This window comes from Gymnoscopelus microlampas (assembly GCF_963454915.1).
Source record: "Gymnoscopelus microlampas genome assembly, chromosome: 5".
NCBI lineage: Eukaryota > Metazoa > Chordata > Actinopteri > Myctophiformes > Myctophidae > Gymnoscopelus > Gymnoscopelus microlampas.
In genome coordinates, this window is record NC_139942.1 from 34,527,406 (window position 1) to 34,554,374 (window position 26,969).

Genomic DNA, 26,969 nt, shown 5'->3' on the forward strand with positions numbered 1-26,969 from the left:
ATTGCACAAAGACTCCGAAGCGTGAGTTAACATTTGGGGCAGCCGGTTAAGCACCTTATATATTTTCTTTGCACATGTACGGAGAAGTACGGGCTTTACTGGTGAAAGTGCAGGACGCACTGGGGGGTGCTAGCCAAGACTATAGTAGATACGAAGTAAAAATAAAATAAAATACATCTATGATAGTCTTAGCTCCGTTCCGTCAGCAGAAATTGGACTTCCGGTTTTTGACCTAGCAGAAATAAGGGTTCCGGTTGCCTTCAAAATAAGACCGTGAATTTTTTATGTTTTTTAAAAGACACAAATCTAATTTAAAAATACATTTATGATGTATGCCTTTTAAATGGCTCATACTAAAACACTTCTAAGTGGCAAGTTTAAAAAAAAAGACAAAATTGTATTTAAAAAATACATTTATGATGTACAGTATGTCTTTTTAAATGGTTGTTCCAGTTTGAAATTGGCTATTGACCCCCATTAAATGTGCACTTAGCACTGTTTTGCACTTTAACTGGATATTGATTTGTGTGTGTTATATATATATGTATTGTTTTTGTATTGTTTGTCCATTGTTGTAATAATGCTGACTCTAGGCCAGGTCACTCTTGGAAAATGATGATGATATAATATTGTTTATTGCAGAAGCAAATAAACAATGATAAAAGAGACCACAAAATATGCTACAAATAATAATAGTAGATAGTGCAGGTGAGATAAAAAAAAAAGAAGAATTTGGGATTTATATAAAGTTGATCTCACCTATTTAAAAACTAAAATACAATACAAATACAAATGTAATCAGAAAAAAATCATTAAAAATGTATATTATTTAACAACATATATACAACATGGAAACACAGCATAAAAAAGATAGAGGACAGAAATATTAGTAAATTTGTAGTTTGTGTGTGTGTGTGTGTGTGTGTGTGTGTGTGTGTGTGTGTGTGTGTGTGTGTGTGTGTGTGTGTGTGTGTGTGTGTGTGTGTGTGTACTTCTCCATAACTGAGCGCCCATAAACTTGATAGAAAATGGATACAGACCAGTACAGAATGCTGGTGAACATTTGAGAGATAATTTGTAAAAAAAAGGAAAGTGGCAGGCCGCCCAGTGCGGCCTGAGGTAAGAAAAGTGCCATTTTCAGACAATACTGGACACTGGACAGGAGACGGCTGTTGGCGCTAGCACTTTTGACATACGCACACGTTCAGGGAGACCCCCTCTACAACGCCACACTCGGCGCTAAGCGGAAGAGGTGTATTTGGAAAAGTGGCGGGCCGTCCAGTGAGGTCAGGGGTCAGAAAAGGTCAATTTTCAGTGCATATAGACTTCACAAATTGGGCGCTGGACACGAGATAGCTATTTGCGGGGGCACGTGTGACATACGCACGCGTTCAGGGAGACCCCCTCTACAACGCCACACTCTCTGCTAAGCGGGACAGGTGTAAAAAAAAGTGTGGCGGGCCGTCCAGTGAGGTCAGAGGTCAGAAAAGTGCCGTTTTCAGTGCGTAGCCTATACCAATTGGACACTGGACCGGAGACGGACACGTGTGCCAACACTTGTGACATACTCACGCGTTCGGGGAGACCCCCTCTACAACGCCACACTCTCCGCTAAGCGGCACAGGTGTAAAAAAAAGTGTGGCGGACCGTCCAGTGAGGTCAGAGGTCAGAAAAGCGCCGTTTTCAGTGCGTAGCCTATACCAATTGGACACTGGACCGGAGACGGACACGTGTGCCAACACTTGTGACATACTCACGCGTTCGGGGAGACCCCCTCTACAACGCCACACTCTCCGCTAAGCGGCACAGGTGTAAAAAAAAGTGTGGCGGACCGTCCAGTGAGGTCAGAGGTCAGAAAAGTGCCGTTTTCAGTGCGTAGCCTATACCAATTGGACACTGGACCGGAGACGGACACGTGTGCCAACACTTGTGACATACTCACGCGTTCGGGGAGACCCCCTCTACAACGCCACACTCTCCGCTAAGCGGCACAGGTGTAAAAAAAAGTGTGGCGGACCGTCCAGTGAGGTCAGAGGTCAGAAAAGTGCCGTTTACAGTACATAGCCTATACAAATTGGACACTGGACCGGAGACGGACATGTGTGCCAACACTTGTGACATACTCACGCGTTCGGGGAGACCCCCTCTACAACGCCACACTCTCCGCTAAGCGGCACAGGTGTAAAAAAAAGTGTGGCGGACCGTCCAGTGAGGTCAGAGGTCAGAAAGGTGCCGTTTACAGTACATAGCCTATACAAATTGGACACTGGACCGGAGACGGACACGTGTGCCAGCACTTGTGACATACACACGCGTTCGGGGAGACCCCCTCTACAACGCCACACTCTCCGCTAAGTGGGAGAGGTGTAAAAAAAAGTGTGGCGGACCGTCCAGTGAGGTCAGAGGTCAGAAAAGTGCCGTTTTCAGTGCGTAGCCTATACCAATTGGACACTGGACCGGAGACGGACACGTGTGCCAACACTTGTGACATACTCACGTGTTCGGGGAGACCCCCTCTACAACGCCACACTCTCCGCTAAGCGGCACAGGTGTAAAAAAAAGTGTGGCGGACCGTCCAGTGAGGTCAGAGGTCAGAAAAGTGCCGTTTTCAGTGCGTAGCCTATACCAATTGGACACTGGACCGGAGACGGACACGTGTGCCAACACTTGTGACATACTCACGCGTTCGGGGAGACCCCCTCTACAACGCCACACTCTCCGCTAAGCGGCACAGGTGTAAAAAAAAGTGTGGCGGACCGTCCAGTGAGGTCAGAGGTCAGAAAAGTGCCGTTTTCAGTGCGTAGCCTATACCAATTGGACACTGGACCGGAGACGGACACGTGTGCCAACACTTGTGACATACTCACGCGTTCGGGGAGACCCCCTCTACAACGCCACACTCTCCGCTAAGCGGCACAGGTGTAAAAAAAAGTGTGGCGGACCGTCCAGTGAGGTCAGAGGTCAGAAAAGTGCCGTTTACAGTACATAGCCTATACAAATTGGACACTGGACCGGAGACGGACATGTGTGCCAACACTTGTGACATACTCACGCGTTCGGGGAGACCCCCTCTACAACGCCACACTCTCCGCTAAGCGGCACAGGTGTAAAAAAAAGTGTGGCGGACCGTCCAGTGAGGTCAGAGGTCAGAAAGGTGCCGTTTACAGTACATAGCCTATACCAATTGGACACTGGACCGGAGGCGGACACGTGTGCCAACACTTGTGACATACTCACGCGTTCGGGGAGACCCCCTCTACAACGCCACACTCTCCGCTACACCTGTGCCGCTTAGCGGAGAGTGTGGCGTTGTAGAGGGGGTCTCCCCGAACGCGTGAGTATGTCACAAGTGTTGGCACACATGTCCGTCTCCGGTCCAGTGTCCAATTTGTATAGGCTATGTACTGTAAACGGCACCTTTCTGACCTCTGACCTCACTGGACGGTCCGCCACACTTTTTTTTACACCTGTGCCGCTTAGCGGAGAGTGTGGCGTTGTAGAGGGGGTCTCCCCGAACGCGTGAGTATGTCACAAGTGTTGGCACACGTGTCCGTCTCCGGTCCAGTGTCCAATTTCTATAGGCTATGCACTCCATTGAACAACATTTATCCATTTAGATACATTTTTTATCTTTTAAAAAACGTTTTTGTTACACAAAAACATAATATGTGTTGTATAGCTTCGTTTAAATGCTTAATTTATAGTTTTAATGTGCAAATGAACCGTTTTTCAATGGTTTTCAATGGTTTCTTTTTACTCTAGAGGGTACTCTTATTCTGAAGGGATCGTCAACCGGAAGTCTTATTTCTGCTCCGTTATTTCTGCTGACGGAACACAGCTGATAGTCTTGATCTAAGGCTAGGAACCAACGGTGAAAAGCATATCAACGCCTGCTGCATGCATACATCAATTAGCAAGCTCATGGAAAATACAGCCTACCTCATAACCTCACACAACCTTTCATATGCCCATTGCCCATGTACTCTAAATTTAGACTGCTGCAAGGACCACTGTAGCCAAAGTATAACGATGGTGACACATGGTTATCTTAGTGTTGCAGCATGCAGGGATGGACAGCAGCGCTGACTGAGTTCGCCACTTTACAAAAGCAGATGTAGGCTACCGTTTTTAAAACGCTTTGATTGATTGATTGATTGATTGATTGATTGAATACTTAATTAACAGTTTTCAAAGACAGGCACAGCGAAGTACAGTTCAATAAGGTCTGTTAAAGGACAACTTTGTTTTTTTTTTTACAACAAGGGTTATTGTATTAGTTTGTAATGATAATAATTAAAAGATGAGTGTTAAAATCATGTATTGCTTTCTATCGTTATAGTGATTTTATTGATTTTTAACTGGGGGGCGTGGGGACATTCTGTCTATTGGTAAATAGTCATGAAACTTTGTACGCACATCCCCACTAGGCCAAGGAGGAAGAAATGCCACCCTACCTTTTTCAAATCAGCCTCATGCTGGCGCTGTAACAGGCAGATTTACGTTTTGGCCTAGATTCAGTTCAAGAGCTATAGGTGTATTTCGTTCACCATTAACTTATTCATCATATGCACATAGCCTTATCAGTGAGCCTTTGAGACACACAATCACAATCACTCTCTCTCTTTCTCTCTCTCTCTCTCTCTCTCTCTCTCTCTCTCTCTCTCTCTCTCTCTCTCTCTCTCTCTCTCTCTCTCTCTCTCTCTCTCTGTTGGCCTATATATATACTGTATATAAATTATATGATTGCATTATTTATATTCATTACATTTTACTATATGTATTGCATTTTATGTATTACCCCAGTGTGTAATACCTACATAAAATGAAGCAATGTTAATGTCTGTCAAGCCATAGCCCATAGGTAACTTAGTACTAAAGCAGAACCCCTGACTTCATTAATTATTCACTATGCAAACCAAACACAGCACTGGAGAACTAAACATTTTGAAGCACTTTCTCCAAGTTCATCAAGTTCACATGCCATGAGATAAACGTAGGCCTACTGGAGCTTCAGCCAAACATGGAAGTCATAGGTCATATATGTCGAGGTCTTCAAAACATCTCGGGGCCTTGACTGCTTCAACGGACAGGATCTTAAGGTCCGGAGGGCACTTGGCATGGGATGAGGAGAGTGTGGAAATCTGACATGGGAGAAGACCTCAAGGGCGGCTGTTTGTAGCTACAGTGGAGTCAGTACTGCTTTATGGGGTCGAGACATGATGGACCCTCACAGCACAAAGGCCCTGGATAGCGTGTACACAAGAATGCTACGAATGGCACTAGGTGTCATATGGTGTCTACAGGGACCTACCACGGGTCACAGACAAGGTCAGAGAGAGAAGGATGAGGCTGACAGGGCACTGCGTCAGGCACCCGGAACTAATGGCAAGCAAACTGACACTGTGGGAGCCAACCCACAGCACAGCCAAGGAAAGGAAAGAGGCGCACCACCTACCTAGATGCACTGCGGTGCGACAGTGGAACTAACAACACTGCAGAGCTCAAGACCCTGATGCTAGACATGAGGGTGTGGAGGGCAGCGATTCAGGAATCCCCAGTTGGTGTTGGCTAGACCGCACTCTCACTTCGCATCACATCGGCAGTAAGAGGTAACAGGGTGCTGAGGTCAGGTCCCAAGATTGTATAGTTGTGAAGTTGTCAGGTTACTGTTGATAACTACTGTTGATAATCCCCCCTACACACGCACGCACGCACGCACGCACACACACACACGCACACACAGTAACAAAACTGCTATATTAGGAATCAGCCAAGTCTCTCATGCTGTGATACAAATTACGTGGTTTGCATTGTGTGTGTGTTGATTGCCCTTTGGTAGACATAAAAAATAAAAAAAAAGTCAAGCGCCAAAAAAAAGATATTGAATGGTTTGTTTTTGATTTCCTTTAGAATGAATTTTGCACAATCTGCAAGGCATAGGAAGATTGCTATTGGAAGATTTCTTCATGTGAATAAAGAACATTGTGGAGTACAGTATGGCACTATTCTATACAGTACATCACTTGATTTGCATTTATTCATTGTACCACTATGGAATTTATCAAGCTTTGCAAGAAGGCTTGTCTTCTTAATATTTCCCACCAGGTGGCGGTAAGACCTACTGAAATGAAAGCTTGTTCCTGGAACTGTTGAGGGTGAGGATATTTGAACTGTGAGGCATCACTTGTTTGTTTTAACAAACACACAACCATTTGAAAAGTTTATTTCTACCATACACAAACTGTACAACACAGCGCATATCTGCTCATTATGAAATAGTAAAAGTAATAGGAAGTTTCAATTTACAAACTACCTCAACTGAAAAAGCATTACATTTTAATGTAAAAGAAAAGAAAATACATTACAATTTCATATCATACTAATATCGTTCCACAAAAACCCATTTCACATTACAAAACGTCAAATACTAACAGGGAAAAAAAAATATTATTCACAAAACTTCCTGAGCAAACAATGTGTGGTATAGGAATTAAATATGATAAATTATAGATACATTATTAAGTTGAAAGAATGTGATTCCATTTTAAAAGATTTAAATTCTTTAAAACATACTGAGTATTTGGCTAAAAAAACAGGGTAATTAGAAACAACTTCATTTCATCTTCTGTAATTTGGCTCTTTTGCTGTTACATTTTGTCATTTACACATACAGTAGGAGGATATACAACTCAGTTTTAATTTGCCTGTTTGATACTTGATCAATACCTTTTCCCCCTCTTGTTATTAACCTTTTTTTTTAGTCACATACATACAGCAACAAAAGTGACATCTTTCTTTGATTCCTATTCTCTTTTTGTTTGTTGAAGTCGAGGGTAGTATGAGGAAATGACATACAAAATTAAAAGTGCAATTTATGCAAACAAACAAGTCATTAACCAACAAATATCACTTATCTTTGATTTGTATCTTTTCTTTTCTTTTTTTGCATTTAGAACATGAAATTTATAACTCGCTTGAAACTGAAATGTTGAAATACTAGTTGTAGTGATAATGGGCTGGGGATTCAAGTAGCTACTGTTCAAATCTGCACCAGGAGTTACAGAAATATCCATACTGTAAAACTTGAGGAAATGGGAAGGCCGAGAAACAGTATAAGGTAAACGGTAGTAAAATATAACTGAATTGTTTCAGTAGCCGTTATAAATCACTCCATGCTCTCTTTCCCCATGCTAACGAAACTTAAAATAAACACTAGACTTTTCTCTTTCAGTGGTAATGTTTAAAAACCTGACTTTAAGATTACAGCTACTGAGACAATGTAACTTGAACAGTCATTATAGGAATATTTTCTCCTTTCAAAATAATTGTACTGTATAATAAATTAGACACCATCCACGTAATACTGTCCTACCACAAAACAGAGCACTGTATATTTTATGAATTCATATACATTTAGGCACATACTATAGGCACACTCTTAAATGTGTGCACAGAAGGCAGTTTAATATCTATATATCTCAAGTAAAAGAAATACATCTTGACAAAGTGGATTTTGATTTTCTTTGTGCTGTCAGTTTGACTAATCTAGTAGTGACACATTAGATGCTAAATTAAATCGGACATTCGGGTCACTGAATAAAATAAATAATGTTGCATTTTGATAGGAGATCAGTGACACTTCCTGGTTGCATTCAGCCTTCAGAGTTATTGGATAAGAAAATGTACAGTACAAGTGCATTGCATTTTTTTTTTATCCTAGCGTTCACTTTGTCTTGCCATACATTCAGTTTTCAATAAAGAATAGAAAGCAAAAGCACACTCAAAAATATTAATGCTTGGTAATTTTGGTGGACTTTTTTAAGGGTATTATACTTCTGGGCTGATAAGTTATTCAACACTAGATGGCGAAAGTAAGCCATGATTGAAACTGGAATGTGCTTCAATGTAATTTACAATGTGCAGAAAGTCAACAGATTTCTCAATATTAAGCATTTACAATTAGAAATAAATTAAAAAAGGAAATAAATACATTGATGAACAAATATAATAAATAGCAATAATATGACATGAACAGGTACAGATTCAAATCAAGCAAACCATACAAAATAATTAAGTGCAAGAGGGGTAAAAATCTCACCAGGAAACACATATCAAGTGAATTCAGAAACAGTAAGCATTACAAATCTGGCTGGTAATTTTCTCAGTGCAGTGTATTTACGAGTAAATTTCGAACACATTTCCAAAAGCCTTGTCTTATATACTGTATTCAGCCTAGCCAGCACTCTTCAGTAAAATAGAGCTATCTAGTGCCATTATTCCAAGTCAAAGATACCTCTTGGTAGCTCTACAGCTTAAACATGGATGCCCTTAATAGCTTGTTTGATATTATCCAAGAGGGCCTTGCATTCCGGAGAGTATTCATGCTCCGAGTTGTTGTACATATCAGTTAATGTGTTCACATAGGCTTCAAAATTATGCTCACTGATGGGCCCCTGCAACAAAAACATGTTTGGCTATTAGTAAACATGCACAGCATAATGACAATGCATAGAATGTGTATTTCTAGGCAACAATCACATAATTTGAGGTGGAGAATGTGGATGAGGCTTACTGTACCATTTGAGGCAGCTGAATATCTGTTAGACTGTTAATGAGAGCTTGGCTGAGGCGAGCAAGCTCCTTCAGAAGGCTGTCATTGTGCTGTTCGATCATCTTGTTTTCTTCCTCAATTGTCTTCAGGTTACATTCCATCGATGAGATCTGCTTTCGGAGAGGAAGGAACCTTGTAAACTTGAGGAAGCCAGAATCTCAATTTATGGCATTTCGAGCTGTCTTCTCAGTGTGGATATTTACCTGGGTTTGAAGCTGCACCATGTCTGCTTCTATCTTCAGGTTAGATTCATTGAGCTCGTTTATTTCGTGATCCAAGTGATGGACATCGTCTTTGTTTTCAACACCTGAGTGAAACGACAGACTTTTCGTCATACTACAAACTGTGAATCCTGCTTCTTTTCTAAGAATAAATTACTCGGGAGCCTCAAATGCTTTCATTAAGTGAAATTAATTCACATACAAGTGCTTTAACCACTTAAACCTTATTAGTTGACCGTGGTCCACCAGTAGCCTGGAAACCAGACGAATCCGACACAGCTAAAAAAGATTGCTCTGGTGATATTAGTCTGGCCATGCCAAGCTAGTCCCCCAGGGCTCTATACTCGGAGCAAGTTCACAGGTGAGGTTGTGACACGTTGTGAGCTTGTAGATATACCCTTCTGACCTTTTTGAATCTTGCCCCTCACTAATCCATTATCAATACAAAACTAAAACTAACACTAAAACTAATGAAAAATTAAAAACTATAATAACATGGCTAGAGCACACGTTGTTAAACCACTTCAAAACAGCTTACCGCTACTGGCTTTCAGTTTGATGGTCATCATCTCTTCTCCAGACTGCTTCTTCTTGATACTCTGAGCATTCAGAGGGCAACCAGACAAGCTAAATCAAAAGAAAAAAGCAAACAAAAGTTAAGTGAGATAATATGATGTTTGATATGATGATTTGTTAAAAGTTCAACAGAAATATTGAAGGAGGTTAACGGTTGTGAGAATGCAATTATGTTGCCAGCTGTATTGTATTGTATTGTTCAGACACAAAATGAAGGAGGGGTGGCCTCACCTTCTGTGTGTGACAAAAACATTATTGGCATGTCCAAGGCCATTGCATCCAGGTAAGGGACAGTGGGGCAGTTCTTGTTTATTGGACTTCCAGGGAAAGGCCAGTCCATTGATGGGGGACTCCTTCTGCATTTTGGCAGCAAGGGGACAACTCCCTGCCCTGCGGTGGGATGTGTATTTGCCTGATACATGGCCCTGGCCATCACATCCAATTACTGGACATCTATCAGAGACAGAATCAAGATGTCAGATTTGGTGTCTTTTTTGTTGTGCTATTATTGCATAGTGTACAGCATAAATTACCTGTAAAATCCAGGTCATTCATGAGCAAAATGTTGAGTAAACTCAAGATTTTGCAGCTGTTTTATGTTTTGCAATGATTATGACCACTAAATTGATAAGAGGGTTCATTTTTATTGTTGTTAAACTCTGCTTCGTGTTAATAATTAACTAAAATCCAATACAAAAATATTAGGCTACTTGTATTTAAAATGTTTAACTTAAAACTACAAGGAATACAAGAGCGCATAACCAGTAAATCAATTAATTCTCTGAGTTCATAAAAACCTATCCATAACTAGACCGGAAGATTCATTTAACCATTACGTTGATTAATCCTGCCAAAAGCTGATTAAAAATAAAGTCAACAAAACTAGAAATGGACGCAAGTAATCATTCTAACAACAACTTGCTAATCCACAAAAACTTTAGGAAGCACAAATACTGCTTTGTTGAATACATACATGTACATTGTGGGCTTATTGATGTTTGTGCTTGAAAACAGACGAACGATTCTTGCTGAATATCATTAAGAGTTTGGTAATTGCATTTCCACATCTGTTTTCTGTGGGTCAGTAATGGGGTGACATGAATTACAGATAATTGTCATGCGTCCCCTCATGTGAAAGAATGTAATTTTGAGGTTGCTCACCCTTCCCTTATTGATAAAGGTGAAAGGTTGTGCGAGATGATACAAATGGCACACATACAGTAGAGTGCCGCCGCGAAAAGCCTGTTTCAGCACTTTATTACTCGACAGAGAAACAGCACTTAGAGGACAAAACAGCATCAGTCCCATTACTTACATCTACCACAGGTAGGTAGCTCGATGCTAGGCACCAGGACAATAGAAGCATGCCATATGGCCCACTATTTACAATAATCTAGGGACAATATAGATGTACAGTAGGTTTGATGCACTGCCCCCTCCTTTTCTCTCCCTTTCTCTCTTTAATGTTTATGAGATCTATGCCAGTTTAATTCCTACGCTCAGGCCCTTGCATTAGTAATTAAAAAGAAAAAAATTATAATCAGTGTCCAGATGTATAAGTAAACAAGGTTTCATATATCTGACTTTGGATTTAAGCAGCAAATCAATTACATTATTATTATTCTTTTTTTTTTCAATAACCCTATTGCAGAGACAACAACTAGAATGATTAAGCTTCGACTGAGTGCAAAGGCACAGAAGCCTTTCAACATTTTCTTCATATGACAATGAATACTATAATTACAAAGAAAGCACTCAGTCAAAAGAGTGATAAGCCAGATATTCCATTCAGCCAATAGGACAAAACGCAAAAGCCTGAAACATGCCCTATAAACATGTTGTTAATCCTTAGAAAATAATTCACTAATGTTGGGAGAAGAGAAATATTATTTCTTTTGTTTAACTTAATGGCTTCCAGGTATAATACGCTAGCAATAAGATCGTTTCATGACCCCCCCCCCCCCCCCCCCCCTGTTGTTTTATTTTTAAGCTAGTAACACTATATGGCGCGATGGTCTCTCTTACTTCATTTCTTGTTCTTCTTTTTCATCCTTGTTTGGTGTGAGCTTAAAACCTCCCTTTCTGGCACGTGGACATCCTGACAGACTAAACAATGATTGGAGACGTTGGGAAACAAAGGGAACAAAGAACCATTTAACAACTAGTCATGGCTTAAGTCACCACTTTCGTTCTGTGAAACATATAGTGTGTTTATGTATGCATGTATTTCGGAAATACAAACTTTCCATAACACGATATCTGTCACTTGCCATTGCAGAGGTCCCCTATCATGCATATATCCTGCATTTGCATTGTGGCCCATTCTTTGTGTTTTAATAAAAATAAGTATAGGATACAGTGCTAATGCAAAAGAGAATGCAATACAGGATAGATTGTAACGCTTAATGTATACTGTACTGTATATATGGACTAACACATTGGCTACATTTATTTGCATTATTACAGAATACAAAACTTCTGCCATGCTTCAGACAAATATAATTTGTGCTCAGTTCTAATTACTTATTGTTTTTTCTGCAATCTGGTCAGACAGGATACCTTCTGTGCGAAGCATAGTTCCCAGTAACATGCCCGGATCCGTCACAGCCAGGTGTTGGGCACCTGCAGGTTGAGAGGAGACACAGAGGCCAGGCGTATCTTATTATAGAAAAGACTGGGACAACAGCGTCCTGTTAATATGCATAGAAGTTATACAAACACTCAGCAAGTTCATGTTAATTAGACTAATATTCCATGTAATCTAAGCAAAGGACAGGGTGGACGGAAGCTGAGATATAATGTAGCTCTCATAATGTGAGCGATCTATCACAAATCACATAAGTTAGACTAAGGGCACGTACTTTAATTCCTGAGAGTTGGCTGCCATCAGTGATTTGAGTGTCTTGTCGGCCAGGGGACATCCAGAAACACTAGATAAAGAGATAGCAGTCATTTCAATGCACTGTTGGTCCAGCCCTGCTGATCTTGAGGACAGAGGTCGGTATATAACCACATGAAGCCTAGCGTCCTTATTGTGGGCAAACATTCACAGAAAATAGCCGATCTACAAGCTCACAACAGGTCACAAAGTAACACATTGAGACTTGTATCTGCTATTTTGGAGGATGGGACCAAGTATAGACCCCATGGAGGAAATTATTTTGGGAACACAATTCTGCTCTATCTTCATAAAACATCAACAATTAAAAGAATGACAGAGGGTATAATTGCCGATCATATGAGCTCCTAACGCAGGTTTTAAACAGTAATAATGATCAACATTAAAACATCGACATTGTTATCCCAGTCCATATATCCTCTGGCTGGTGCTAATGAGTGTGTAATTAATTACACTACCTTCGATGCGATGCATAATTTCCTGTAACGTGGCCACTGCCATCACAGCCTGGGGTTGGACAGCTGCAGAGGAAAGAAGCGTTTAATACATAGCGAAGTATGCTCATCATGATTGTGACACACCTTTTATTGTATTGTATCTTTTCAGAAAGACCTTGTTTTAACCACTTTCAAACTGATGTCCCTATTTTGGGGAAATTAAGCAAAAAACGAATTTAAAAGAAATCCAAAACATTTATAATCTTTAAAGAAAATAGCAGATCTACAAGCTCACAAAGTGTCGCAATGTGATGCGTTGTGGGTTTGTCGATCTGCTTTTTTCACATTCATTTTGTCCTAAGACAAAGTATACATAGGGTTTAAGTGGTTAATGGACACTGTGGTAAGAGTTAGTACAGCAGAGAAATTTAGTAGAAAATTATATTATATTGCGTAATATTCAATGTTGCAATATTTCTGAATGCAGTGGAAAAGGGGAGGCAGAGGTATGCTGTGCTGTGGAATCTAGACAGGCCTACCCTCTTGTGGGGTGAATCTCAAGAGTATACCCAGCAGAACATGCACTCTAGCTACAAGAGTCAAGAGCTGCAAGCTTGTGTAGTACAGTACGTACAGGTAAAAACTCACTTTTTAATTAGATACATTTCTTCTCCATATGAACCTGCAGACATATCAGTCAAAACGATATGTGATATATCATGGGGCAACAGGACAGAATGCGGACAGTGAGTTTCAGTGTGCTTTAACTCAGTAGTTCTGAAACTTTATTTGCTTCAGTACCCCGTTTCCCTACTTTTTGAATCCAAGTATCCCTTTAACTGACTACTAATAGAAACTAGAAAGCAATACGTATTGCTTTCTATTCAATAATAGTTGTGCTAGTCAAGTGTTACTTTTACACAGCTCAGCAGGTTCACAAAGTTTGTCAATGTTTTATCAGTAGTCTAAACATAAAATAAATTCTTCCATTTTCCACTTTCTCTCCCATACCTCCTGTAGTACCTCTGCGTACCCCTAGGGGTACATGCACCCCCATTTGAGAAACACTGCTTTCACTCACAGTAAACTGTCCTACTGAGCAAAGGTCTTGTCTGGAATTACACTTTTGTTATTAATACTGGCCATCTGTCCACTGACCTTTTTAAAGGGAACATCTCATTATTCACGGATGACTGAGTGAAGATGCCACAAGATTTTTACTCCTCCCCTTTAAAATAAAACCCAATATTTAACACTGCATCATACCTCATTAGTTCCTTCTTAGCGTCTCGTAATAGCAGCTTGGATTTGGGGGAGAGCATGCTGCCGTTATCGTGATAATGTTGGTCCTCCAGGGAAGCCTCATCAAGGTCCTCCTGCTGAAAAACAAATAAATATGTCTCCTTAAACTAGTGCACATTGTTATTTGAATCTTCAGACTTGATCATGATCCGCAATGACCTAAAAGTGAATAATCAATCGAAAGTCCCACTTAATGCTCTTAAAACACAAGCCCTGGGGTTAGAGTGCAAGGCAAAGCGATTATGCTTAAGGATACTTATACTGTAGTAAACCATACATCCATTTAAAGTCATAGTTAATCCCTACAGTATTTATGATGTACAGCCATGACATTTAGATTTCCTTTTATTTCCAAAGACAAGATTCTGTAGCCACCAGATGCTGTATATGATTTAGAAGCAGGTCAGACATGAGGCTTCTTGATATCAAGCATAAAAACGGATCCCACCTATAAAAAGAAAAGAATAAAAGAAACAGGGACCCGAAGCCCAGATTAAAATCCCCCTGGGGGCCCTTGGGAACATTCTAAAGGCCCCGGCTTGGTCCATGTCCCCGGTATAAATACTATATGTCACAGATTCTTAGATTTGCAAGATGTGAGAGAAGAAGATGATAATTTCTATTTGAGTGGTCTATTCTTGTTGTACTTGGCACTGGGGAGCTTATTTCAGTGAAATGTAGTAACACTGGTCTCTGACAACTTATTGAAATATTTAGAGTGTGTACTATCTGTGAAAAATCCTCAAGAATCCTTGTTAGATTCTTGTTCTTAGTGTTCTTGTCCATCGTACCTTCATAGAGCACCGAAGTCTGACGTAATTTACACATCCTAGGTTTGTCTACCTGGTTCGTGGTTTTCCACCCCCATTCTGAATCCCCATAGACGTATTTGATATCACGTCAAATAAGAACTGTATTCCAAAAATAAACAAATGACCCTGGCGGTTTTACTCTTATGGATATGAAGCATCAACTGGCGGTGAGAAAACGATAATGTTACTTCTGCCGAATTAGTTACATTTTCTCCAGAAACAGACTGTATCAAATATAAGTGACTGACTATCATAAACGATACAGAACCTCCTCCCTGACAATATCGCAGAGACAGTTTGTTTATTTTTGGACCACAATTCTTATATGAGACGATTCTAAGACGACCCAATGTTATTCTCCATAGCGAAATTACTTTACGAACCTGGGGATGAACGAGTGACGTCAGGACTTCTGTACTCTATTACTGAGTCACACAAAGGCTGTCATTGTCTTTAGCAGCTGTGACTGAAAACTAATATAAATTAGAGCATAGCACCTCTTTCCATCCATCAAGCTCTTTTTGCATCAGTTACTCGCTGTTATGCTTAGCATGCTGTACATCTTATTATTTTATGAATAGTCTCAGGGTGTCCCTTATTCATAAGGAATATACTGTGATTTTACCTCTTGCAAAAGTTGTGCTTTACTGAAGTTGATGGGGATGGGGCTCTCCCAGCAGTCTCTCTCACACAGGGCCTGATAGAAGGCAGGGTTGATGAGCATACTCCCTGCCTTGGACATGGTGGACTCAGGAGAAGAGAGCCGGTCTTCTGAAGGCATTTGTGTCTGGGCTTTCACATTCTCCATCTTGCATTTTTTCATGCTCAAGTCCAAGGTCCCATTTTCATCCACCTCAATGGGTGTGTCCTAAACATTTAATCAACACAAAGGAATAAGGTCACTGGTGTGTACATTCAACCGCCTTGTCTATATTTATACGGTGGCCATTTTGCTCTAACTTCATACTCAGGGGTTGGGAAGCCCCCGAGTATGAAGTAAGAGAAAATGTCTGCCATGTAATTATGGTCAATTGGGTTCAGGTGCAGGATAAAGAAGGAATTATAAAAAAAGAAGGAATATCCACACACTGAAAAATAAAGTTCTCAATATTTAATTCACTGTTTCACAGTGTTACGGTCACATAGACCTTCAGCGGGTATCCATGCCTCATGAAGGTCTATGCATAAAGCATTCATTATATGATCCCAGGTAGAAAGGTAGAAATCCATATGAATCAGAAAAACATACATACTATACTATAATGTAAATACTATAACAACAATACTCTTCATAAAAAAACATGATGATGATGCTGATGCTGATTATGAAAAGGTGATTTTGAAAGGCTACAATTTTGCATGACGAATTTTAAAAATGTAATGCTCAGTGGAACATACATTATATTGAAATAAGTGATGATCTAACACGGAGCAAACTACCACACTAAGCCATGTTAATTCTATTCAACACAGACACACAAAAATAATAAACGCGGGTGGTATAGTTTTTCAGTGACAGCTGTGTCATCTGTTTTCTAGGACACACGACCAAGATGGCAGCTGGGGGCGGCTGGTTTTAGGTCATCACCATTATAACAAAAATTAAAAAAGCTTAATGTAGCATAAGTTTCTTGGCTGACAGATGTGTCACTCATTCTGTGCTGAAATGCGTATGACCGCTTATGGCTGAGATTTTCATGGCGTTAAAAGTTTTACCTCATTAAATACAGAAATCCTTTCTATAAATGAAACCAATTATTTGGCGCATATGTCTCATTAAACCCTATACACCATTATTTTAATAACAAAAGAGGGCTTTTAAAATTAATTAAGGGGGATGACTTTCATGGATATCGCATGTGGCTATCCACTTTAATTATCAGGCCATGTTATGACATGTGTATCTAATCAAAATAACATCAGTGTAAAATTAAGTGCTATGGAAGAGTGACCTTTTCATTTTGCGATTTGTTCATTACAAAATGTTAAAAGTTATAGCCAAAAGTGTTTGTTGTGATTTATTACTTATTACCTACACATTGTTGCATTTTATTTTTATTTATTGATCAAATGGCACCCCACCACACGCGCGCACGCGCACACACACACACACACACACACGCCCACCCGCCCGCCCGCCCACCCACCCACCCACCCACCCACCCACCCACACACACACACACACACACACACACACACACACACACACACACACACACACACACACACACAGCTATTCACTTTTGTGAGCTTTATCTTATTTTTGCCTGCAATGACATGCCTATAGTCCAAATTAAAACAAGCTACCTTTTTTTTATTCACACTTGTTTTGTGGCACATAAGGTTGGTTTTGTGTATCACATTTGAAATCTAATGTATTGTATGTATGTATGGTATGTATGTATGTATGTATGTATGTATGTATGTATGTATGTATGTATGTATGTATGTATGTATGTATGTATGTATATATGTATATATGTATATATGTATATATGTATGTATGTATGTATGTATGTATGTATGTATGTATGTATGTATGTATATTTGCTTGCGATATTTATTTGTTTATTTATTTTCAACACTTGTAACTGCACATTGCACTCCATTGTATGGTCTTGTGCTGTGGACTTCAGAGCTTTAGTTGTATCATGAATCTCTCAGAGACAAGTCAGCTGCAAAGAGAGCAGATGATTAACTTGCTAACACTGTTTAATTCATTCAGTGGGCCGGTACCTGGTACCGGGCCACGTTCTCAGCTCAACAAGCTGGGAGACAAGGAATCTGTGCTGTGTAGGAGTGGAAACCCTGAATCATCTACAGCATATATATATACATAGGCCTATCGTCGCTGTCGGGGGGGAAACCTTGTATGTCCAAAACCGTTACCTTTCAGTAAAATGGAAAAAAAATAACCTGTGTTCTGATTGAGCGATGTAGTTATTATTTAGTCACAAGCTCTTGTTAATACTTGTTATTGGTTCAATGTTTATAAAACTCACAGACTTAATCACTTTTACTTTCACTTTCATAATTTTTTAAAAATTGAGAAAGTAGCAGCTGTACAAGGTCAAAACGTGTTGTGATGCAACGCATTTTGAGCTTGTAGCTGCTATATTGGTCCTTTTGCGCAACGCGGGAAAAAACAACCAACAGTTGAAATATGGAGATACAAGGTTTTCTGCTTGACGGCAACGATATATATATATATATATATATATATATATATATATATATATATATATATATATATATATATATATATATATATACACACACACACACACACACACACACACACACACACACACGCACACATACATACATACATACTGTACATACATATGTATGCAAATGCAAATCAATTTTAAAAGGCCATATTATATAAATTGAGGGGGGGGGGGGGGTTTGGGGGTTATACCAGTGTGTACTTTAAAAGAAATTGGATTTGAGTGAGTAAAAGATTTGAGATGACGATCCTTTAGCTGTTTGATTTAATCCATCCAAATGCTTCCATAGACTCTTGGGTGCAGGCACACTGCCGATGCTGGATCATATAACTACGCAAAATATCCATCCACCATCTGCAGCGTGCACGATGCAGTTTCACACTACTACTACTCAGGGTTTATGTACATGTACAACCATGAGGAAACAAATACAGCACATGTTTAACCACTTAACCACTTAACCACAAAAACGTTCTAAATTATTTTCGACAAATAGCTGATCTACATGCATCGCAAAACGACATGTGCAGATCTGCAATTTTCGAAAAAAAATAGAATTAAATTGTTTGAATTTTTCATTTTTCATTTCACCTATAATGACATTCCCAAACTGTGAATCCAGGGTTAAAGTGGTTAACAAAAAGATGGTTGTAATAAAGACAGAAGTATATCGTTTTTTATTTTTTTATGCGATTACGCACATTTTCTTTTGTATTATGATAAAGCTGTATGGGGGTGCGAACCTCCTTGTTTCTCTGCCACCAGAGAGACTAGCTCCTCTTGCCAAATTCTCTCTTTTGATGTTGCTCCTTTTTTATACACAAATCAGAGGTCCTTTAAAATGACCACATTAAATGCTTTTCCAAGTGGTCTGATTTGATTACCTTTGTTGAGGTTGCCAGGGGTCGGGCAGTGACGGCTTCCATGTTACCTCGGTAGCGTGTAGAGAGGTTAAGGATGACGGCAGTCGCCGCTGGGCCCTGGAGACTGTCTCCATTTTTTAAATGACTGGGTGGGCTGTGGTGACCAGGGGTGGGCAGCCGGCCGACAGGAGCACTAAGGAATCCCGGGTATTGATGAGGAGCTGCAAGACAAATAGTCACAATTGTTTTTATTAAAAAATATATATATATTGCTCAATGCAAAAATGATTTAAGAAATACGTTTTATTTGCAATAAATTGTCATTACTAATAAATTGCTAAAAGAAATTGTAGACCAACTAAAATTGGAACTTTTATTACTATTGTGACTGAGCATGGTCGGACATAGATAGTAGTGTATTGCCCCTTTCTTGTGACAGGAGGTGACCATCTCAAACACATTTAGACTGGGAGCCCCTATACGTACCTATACTTTTCAACCCGGGAACCCCTTTTGGGGTCGTTATTGTTATGTATAGTATATAGCAACATTAAAAAATATATATATTTGAAGTTTTTCAGAAAACTTAAGTCTTTTAGAATCGGCCTCAGGTCTAAATGGGTTAAGACGTGCCTATATCTGCCTATATATACATAACACGCTATGGTACATCAGGCTTATTCTTGTGAGTCAAATATAATGTGTGAAACTCACATTCAGGGAAGTGTGAAGAGATTTCTTGCTCCTGGTTGGATGCCATCAGAGGCTGTTTGCCGAAGACCTGTGCATCAAAGCTAGCATAATCAAAGCGCATCTTGCTGAATTTGTCCATGTCCTTGGCGAGGTTGGTTTGCAAGGCCGCTACAGGATGGGAGAACCTATAGTTCAACTGGCTCATGTCAAACTTATTCATCAAGCTGATGGGTCTAGGGGGGAAACAAAATGAAAGTGAAGATGACAATGCTTTATCCTGTGAAATAATAGCATGTAGTGAATTGAGGAGTTATTATTTTGAGAGACTAGAAAAGTAATGGCTATAGAAAAGCAGATCATTTAATAGCTGTTGTTATTATTTATTCACAGATGCCAATGTCTTTGTCCTTGTTGGAGTCTGGTATCTGATCTGTGTTGTCGACTCACAGCAATGTTGCCAAACTAATTAATATCGTAGGAGTGGGCTTCCTGCCCATGGCATATCCAATATGAACAAAGAGTTTTGGTCTTTTATCATCTTTAATAAAAAAGGAACTCACAAGACCCACAACCATTACTTAAGTGAGACACTATCAACTCTTTGAAGTTAAGAGAATTTTTTTTTAAACATTTTTGTGTTTGGATCCAGGAATGAAGCATTTTATAGTTTCTTTGACAGTAACTGCATTTGCAACAAAAAGAAAAGAAATCCCTCTACTTAATTGTACATTAATAACCTCAGCACTCTCCTGTAAAGTGTGTGAACATTGCTATTATTGGCAGCTACGTTCATACGTATGTGTGTATAAAGGAAAAGCTCTACTCTTACCTGGCGTCATACCTGGGCGATCGATCGGGTGTTAGTCTGGATTTCGGGCTCTCACTCTGAGGTTTGGAGACTTTCACTGCTGCGGCAATGGGGCAACCTGAGAGACTAGATGGGAGAAAATCAAACACATTAAGCCCTATAATGTCACTCATCTATGAACAACAAGTAGTTGTCTAATAGTGCGCTCCCCTGGATGTACCTCCGGTGGGTGCTACGGTTGCTGTTGACATGGCCCCTTCCTGTGCACCCAGGTGTAGGGCACTTGAGGACGTTCTCATGCATGGCCAGGACTGGGGAGACATGGAGGGAGGTAGCAGATAGGACAATGGTGGACACAAAATAAGAATTGGATTGATAAGTTCAGAATGATTTGGTGCATCCAATTTTCAGATCATAGGTACAGGTTGTCAGTAACTAAAAGCACAGTTTTATATACAGTATACCCTATTTACAGCATAATACAGTACTGTATACATTTATATATTTGAGTTATATATATATGTTTAATAGTGTTTTTTACAAATAGTTAGCACATTTGTAAACCTCCAGAGCAGAGATCTCACTGAGACAATATTATAAAATGACTAACGCTAAAAACAAAGGTAAACGGTTTCCTTATTGTGAGGGATTGCCGTATGGTGGTCCGAAATGTAAATAGCTTACAGGAAAGCAGTCTACAACAAGACACAGCTAATTATATTCTTCAAAACCACCACATTGTTAAAGGTCTGCTCTGTATCCTTAGAAACTTCTCTTCTGTGCATATTCTCCAATTAGTTTGTGGGAGTTGTCTATTTATTTTTGAATACTGCACAAGCTAGGCCTTTGATTTGCAAATACTGCCTCCAGTCTAAGAGCATATGCTTTCATTTTGAAAAAAAGTTAATTACGTTTTCTGTTCCTTTTGTAACATTACTGTTTAATGTTCAGCGTTTGTTAAGTTATGTTGAAATGACTTAACAATTATCAATTCAAACAAACCCAAACATTTTCAATAGTCAGACATTGCAACACATTTTATAAAAGGAAAAACAAAAGTAGTTTATTCGTGATAGGTCTCTTACACATCACTGAACTAAATTGGAATTACGGAAGCAAGGCTTTTTTTTATTGAATTCAAACTCATACTAAGAGAGTTCCAAACATGATCAGTTACCCACAAATGCAATATTTTGCATGTTGTAGCTTGTGTGGCTTACTTTCTGGAGGAACTCTGACTTTGTGTGGACACCCAGACAAACTCCTGTGGTGTGGATAGAGACCAGTTACATGACCAGTGCCATCACAGCCGGGAGTCGGGCACTTGATATCCTTCTTATCTGTCCGTGGTGAATCTGTGGACACAGTAAAAAACAAACAAACAAAAACATTTGATTGGCTAAATTGACTCATTGTACTTTTATATTTGAGTGAATGTACTTTCCAAAAAGGTGGAAATTACCAGAAAATGATATATATAAAAGATGAGCTTCACTCTGAAAGGTTAGAGCAATTATGGGGGTGAACATTTTTACCTATTGTTCATTGCTCAATATGAATGAATAATAATAATTACACTCTCTGAAAGGCTTCTAGCAAAGTTCTTGAGTTACGAAATTAATTCAGTCATTTTGTCAGAGCTAGAATCCTTTTAGTTTTTTCTTTTCAAATACATGCCTCATGTTGGAAAGAAACTATTCAAATGCACTTGTATACATTCTTACTGTATACATTCCAGTGTGTAACATATTGTCCACAACTCCATGTAGCTTGAAATATCATGCAAAGCCAGATACTTTTTTTCTGAAATGCATCTATTAATCTGTCATTTTAGTTAAGGCCACAGTTCAACACAGAGTATTCACTTCTTAATGCCCATCCATCGAAAGATTACATCTAGGATTACACATTTAGCTGCAGTCATTTGAAGAATCAGAGGAAAATATGAGAGGTACTTTATGAGGATTTAAGACTTATGTTCATGGTTAAATATCTACAGTAGTTTATTCCTATCAAAATCCAATATAATGAGTTGTAGCAATTCCAACAGGAAACTTTTTACTTTTAAAATGTTTAGTCTGGTTATTTACTACTTCACTTGCTGCCAAATGGTTTTAGTATTAAAGAGGATTTCCTCCCTCTAATTTCCCTGAGTATGGCCCTCTTATTCCTTTTTTCTGTTTTCCAGCAACCAGCCACCTAAATCACAAGTGGTCAATTTGATTTTTATATTAGATTAACACTGTACATTATTTCTGAGTGAAACCCTTAATGTGTCCATGCTTATGACCCTAAGTGAAACTATAGATTTATTTCCCAGCTAAACTGAAATACAGACCTGCAGTACCGAGATAAAAAGAAAAGGAAAAAAAGATGCCATGGAGGAATTATCATATCACACCTGAATGACATCACAAGTACAATACATCACATCACTTGTACATCTTTTAGTGAAGTGTTTGTACCTCCATGGTAGTTCAGTCTGCTCTCCAGGTCCATCATTCTCTGGTGTCTCCTCTCATTGGTCATCTGCTCCAGCAGGAATCTATCCATCTCTCTGTAGGCGTGGTGCAGGACCTGCCTTTGCTCTGACTGCAGGGCCATGGCCTGCTCTAGTAGGCTGAAGTTAACTCTCCCCCGGCCCATTTCAATGGCCCTGTCCTGGAGGCTCTGGGTCCAGCCCTCGTGCCGGGGCGGCCTCTCCACCTCCAGCTCCCCCTCACTGTCCTCCTCCATTGGGGGTGGCCTGTACATAAGGGCCTCAGCCTGGTAAAGGCTTGCTCGGCTCATGGGAACACCTACATCTGACTCGAGGACTTCTCTCATGTGCTGGCTGCTCCGTCCCGATGGGTCTTCTGAGGGTCTGGAGGGACTGCTGTTGGAGTCGTTCACCCTGGCAGACAGAGATAGAGGCTCCCACTCATCCTCCTGGCTGTCTCCATATGGGCTCCCCTGAGGCGATAAACTACACGTAACGCTCATCCTGTCCTGACTTTGGTCTTCTTCTTCATTAGCGAGCTCCCCCTCCTCTGCCTCCACCAGTGCTCTTTGAGATGCGTCTGCCTCAAACTGCGGAGAATCATCTGATCGAACTTCAGACCACCCAAGAGGATCATGGGACTTCGCCGCTGTGTCGTGGAACCCATTTCTGTTGGCCACTCCATTAACAACGTTCAAGTCTCCATCTACAGTAGTAACAAAAACAACAACACTAATTATTCAATTGTGTTTTCACGCCTCAGACGTGCTGTGTTCTTATGCGACCACTTCGGTACTCGGGAGGATAAGACTTGTATGTCCTAAGCAAGTGGTTTCTTTATCTCCTGCAAGTCCATATAAGGCTTCATATTTTGTGTCACTTTTCATAGGTAATATGTTGCAACATTTTTTTTTTTTTAGACTATTAAGAAGATTTTTTACAAGAATACATGCTGTAATGGAAATTATAATAGTATGGCCAGCAGCCAAAAGATTTCAAAGCAAAGCGTCATCTATTTTGCTGACAATATGTGACCATTTCTTACACTGGATGACTATAAAACCTGGAGATGATTTGAAGAACAAGATTGTTTTAGTTATCTTTTCTTCTTTAATGTTTTCAATCAGAGTGCAACATCCTAATTTGAATTCAGAATAACCAGATTAACCATGGATCTCCAGTGCTGTGCCAACAGAAAATCAGTAGTTGTGTGCGTATATTAACCACATAAACCCTCACATCCCTATTCTAGGCATATCATAATACGTGAACATTCAAGCTCTGCTATTCTTTTTTGTATATTAAGAAAGGAGGGGGGACCCCAGTCAACTGAAGTATATAGTGTTTATGTGGTTAACTGTAAGATAAGCTGTTAAATGTGGCTATGCGTAAAAAGCCTGTTTAAAAACAATATTTATTTCTAGGGATGAGAAGAAAATCTGTATATAACGCAATAACCCATTAAAAGTCATAAATAAAATAAGCTATACAAGAGGCTTGGTAGATACTGTCCCAATGGAATAACATCATTAATAGCTTATCTTATTTTTTTGGCTAATTTCTGTCAACGGTATTTGGATGACACACTATGATATATGTGCTATAATTAATTCAATTCACATGCTAATTTAATGTATACTAATTTTGTTACAACTTTTTGCACTTAACCCGGGGCCTTCCATTTTTCAGTGGAAATCCATAAATCCAATGAGCCACAAGATTGTGTGAATCCGTTTGAATGGCAAGTCAAATCATTGAAACAGACCGACAGTGACACTACTGATTATGTTAAATCAAAGTCAGTAATTAACAATGGAAAGCTATCGTCTGGACTGATTCAACGTAGTGAAAGTAATCTCACTTGATAAAAAAAAACATTCAAACTTATGCTGTGTTAAGACTAGCTCTTTGGACCACAAGATATTTAGACCAATATAAGCATAAAGCAGACTATACTGTTTGTTTATTCTCTCAAGTGGCTAGACGTCAAACCAAGAGTACCCCACAGACCAGTCCTGTTTTCTATCGGTCCGGATAGATTTTGAGAATCACATCACACACCACCGACATTATCAGGCTGCAACTTATTGCTCTACAGAGCTTTTAATATGACATAAATGGGCAAAATAGGCAAACCACTTTTGCAAATGCATGACTTCCTAGCCTATTGTGTATCATGGACTTTTAATTGTTGCATTTGTTTTATTATGCACCTATCAACTAGTTATAGGTGCATTTTTCTTTGACAACATGAAATAATTCAATGACAATTACCATGAGCAAAATGAAGTATCCATTTCCCCAGTGGTAAAAATATTTGTACAACAGGTGTTATCTAAAGATAGCCCCTAAAGATAGATGGTCAATGAAAAATTCATGACAGTTACACTAGTTATAATCAGTAGGGCGGCCATCATAGTCTTGTGTTTCATTCAGATGGATACAGGGCCTGATACAGTCACACACAGACACATGCAAGCACACAATGCACATGTGCGCACACACATCACACAAGCGTCCACGCATGCATGCACACACACACACACGCGCACACGCACACACATACGCACGCACTCACACACGCACGCACGCACGCACGCACGCACGCACGCACGCACGCACGCACGCACGCACGCACGCACGCACAACACACACTCACTTAAGTGCAATGAAAAGAGATTGAGGGAAGAAAAAAATTTGAATCCCTCTGGTGTTTTGTGTGTTGGAACAGGTGAACGGTTTGTACTCCAGAATAGCCATTACCAGCTCTCTGCAGCAGGACTGGAGTTGGCTGTGGTTGAACACAGTGTGGCTCAACCAAATGACACGCTTATTTTTCTCTTTTTGTTCAATGCAGATATGACCACCAGCATCCCACTGTAAAATTCTTTGTTTCCAACCCACTTATGCCACCATGCCACTTCTACTAAAAAACTAAACAAAAACAAAAAATCCTCCCAAATCTGACAGTGGTATGAAAATAGGTGTTTAAGTATGTGTTTAAGTTAACACAGTAATTTCCTCAAAGTAATTTGATGCGATGAATGTATGGAATTTTACATTCAGCAAAAGCTTTATTAAAATGTATTCCATGGTATATAAGGTTTATGAAAAGTAAGATCAAAAGCTATGTTCAAAAGCTAAAACTAAACTAAACTACCTAGAACTTAGAAAAACCAGGAAGGAAAACTGATATTACACTGATAACTGTAATGTAATATGAACCCAGGAAGCAAATATAAATTCCATTTCCAATGAATCCACACAATTCAGTGAGCTACTCTTCTGGTCCATTTAACTACACACATGTGTACTATAATGAGCTGTAGACATTATGCCTAATTATGTATTAGACTGTGTTAGAGAGCCTAACAAAAGCTTTTGAAAGGGACAATTACGTTTGTTGCTTAGTTACATCGTTAAAAATATACCAAATAAGTGCAGATTATAGTGGGTGAGAATGCACATGTAAACCAGGGGCATTGTTGCCAAAATGCACAAAATTCAATTCATTAGAAAATAGACATGTTTACCTTTGAAAAAGACAACGCTTTAACTTGAAATGACCATTTAACTGTTGTTGATGACATTAACGTGTAGCTATGCAAAATCCCAGCTGTAGGAATATAATCCTCCTGCCCACAACGGTAGTGCTCTCATTTGGTGTCTGCTCATTTGCTGCGTATAATGTGCAACTTTAATATAAATCAATTAAAGAAAATGAAATAAACTTTCATTCAAATTAAAGTGAACCAACGTGCTCACCCTTTCAATTTTTCCATTCCATGCATCCATTCAATGGATTTGGAATGGCTATTCAAAAAAGACAGATGAGGGGCCAAAATCTGGCCTCATCAAAAGGGGAGGGTAAACCCATGCCAAAAATATCATGGTAGATCAGCTGTCAAAACTTCAATTTGAGGACGTGAGACACAACTAATGTGGACCCAGCAGTGTAGTCTTTCACTTCCAGTGCACAATGACTGTGGCTGCTGGCTGGTGGCAGAGGGAGGGAAATATGAATGCAACAGATGGGAT

At 39.6% G+C, this 26,969-nt stretch overlaps 1 protein-coding gene across 1 annotated transcript in view; it reads right to left on the reverse strand.

Annotated features, from left to right (window-relative positions):
• Positions 1 to 8,177: 8,177 nt before the first annotated feature.
• st18 (ST18 C2H2C-type zinc finger transcription factor) overlaps positions 8,178 to 26,969 on the reverse strand; it is a gene marked incomplete at its 5' end in the record, with an annotated part of 46,356 nt that continues 27,564 nt past the window's right edge. The window contains 17 exons of the mRNA XM_084056613.1: positions 8,178 to 8,453; positions 8,578 to 8,724; positions 8,815 to 8,918; positions 9,371 to 9,459; positions 9,640 to 9,861; positions 11,434 to 11,514; positions 11,968 to 12,030; positions 12,270 to 12,338; positions 12,766 to 12,828; positions 14,011 to 14,123; positions 15,484 to 15,726; positions 18,973 to 19,172; positions 19,666 to 19,877; positions 20,486 to 20,578; positions 20,673 to 20,763; positions 21,673 to 21,807; positions 22,918 to 23,637. Coding sequence (XP_083912739.1) covers positions 8,313 to 8,453; positions 8,578 to 8,724; positions 8,815 to 8,918; positions 9,371 to 9,459; positions 9,640 to 9,861; positions 11,434 to 11,514; positions 11,968 to 12,030; positions 12,270 to 12,338; positions 12,766 to 12,828; positions 14,011 to 14,123; positions 15,484 to 15,726; positions 18,973 to 19,172; positions 19,666 to 19,877; positions 20,486 to 20,578; positions 20,673 to 20,763; positions 21,673 to 21,807; positions 22,918 to 23,637 — 2,786 coding nt within the window. The 3' untranslated portion in view covers positions 8,178 to 8,312. The remainder of the gene's footprint in view (positions 8,454 to 8,577; positions 8,725 to 8,814; positions 8,919 to 9,370; positions 9,460 to 9,639; positions 9,862 to 11,433; positions 11,515 to 11,967; positions 12,031 to 12,269; positions 12,339 to 12,765; positions 12,829 to 14,010; positions 14,124 to 15,483; positions 15,727 to 18,972; positions 19,173 to 19,665; positions 19,878 to 20,485; positions 20,579 to 20,672; positions 20,764 to 21,672; positions 21,808 to 22,917; positions 23,638 to 26,969) is intronic.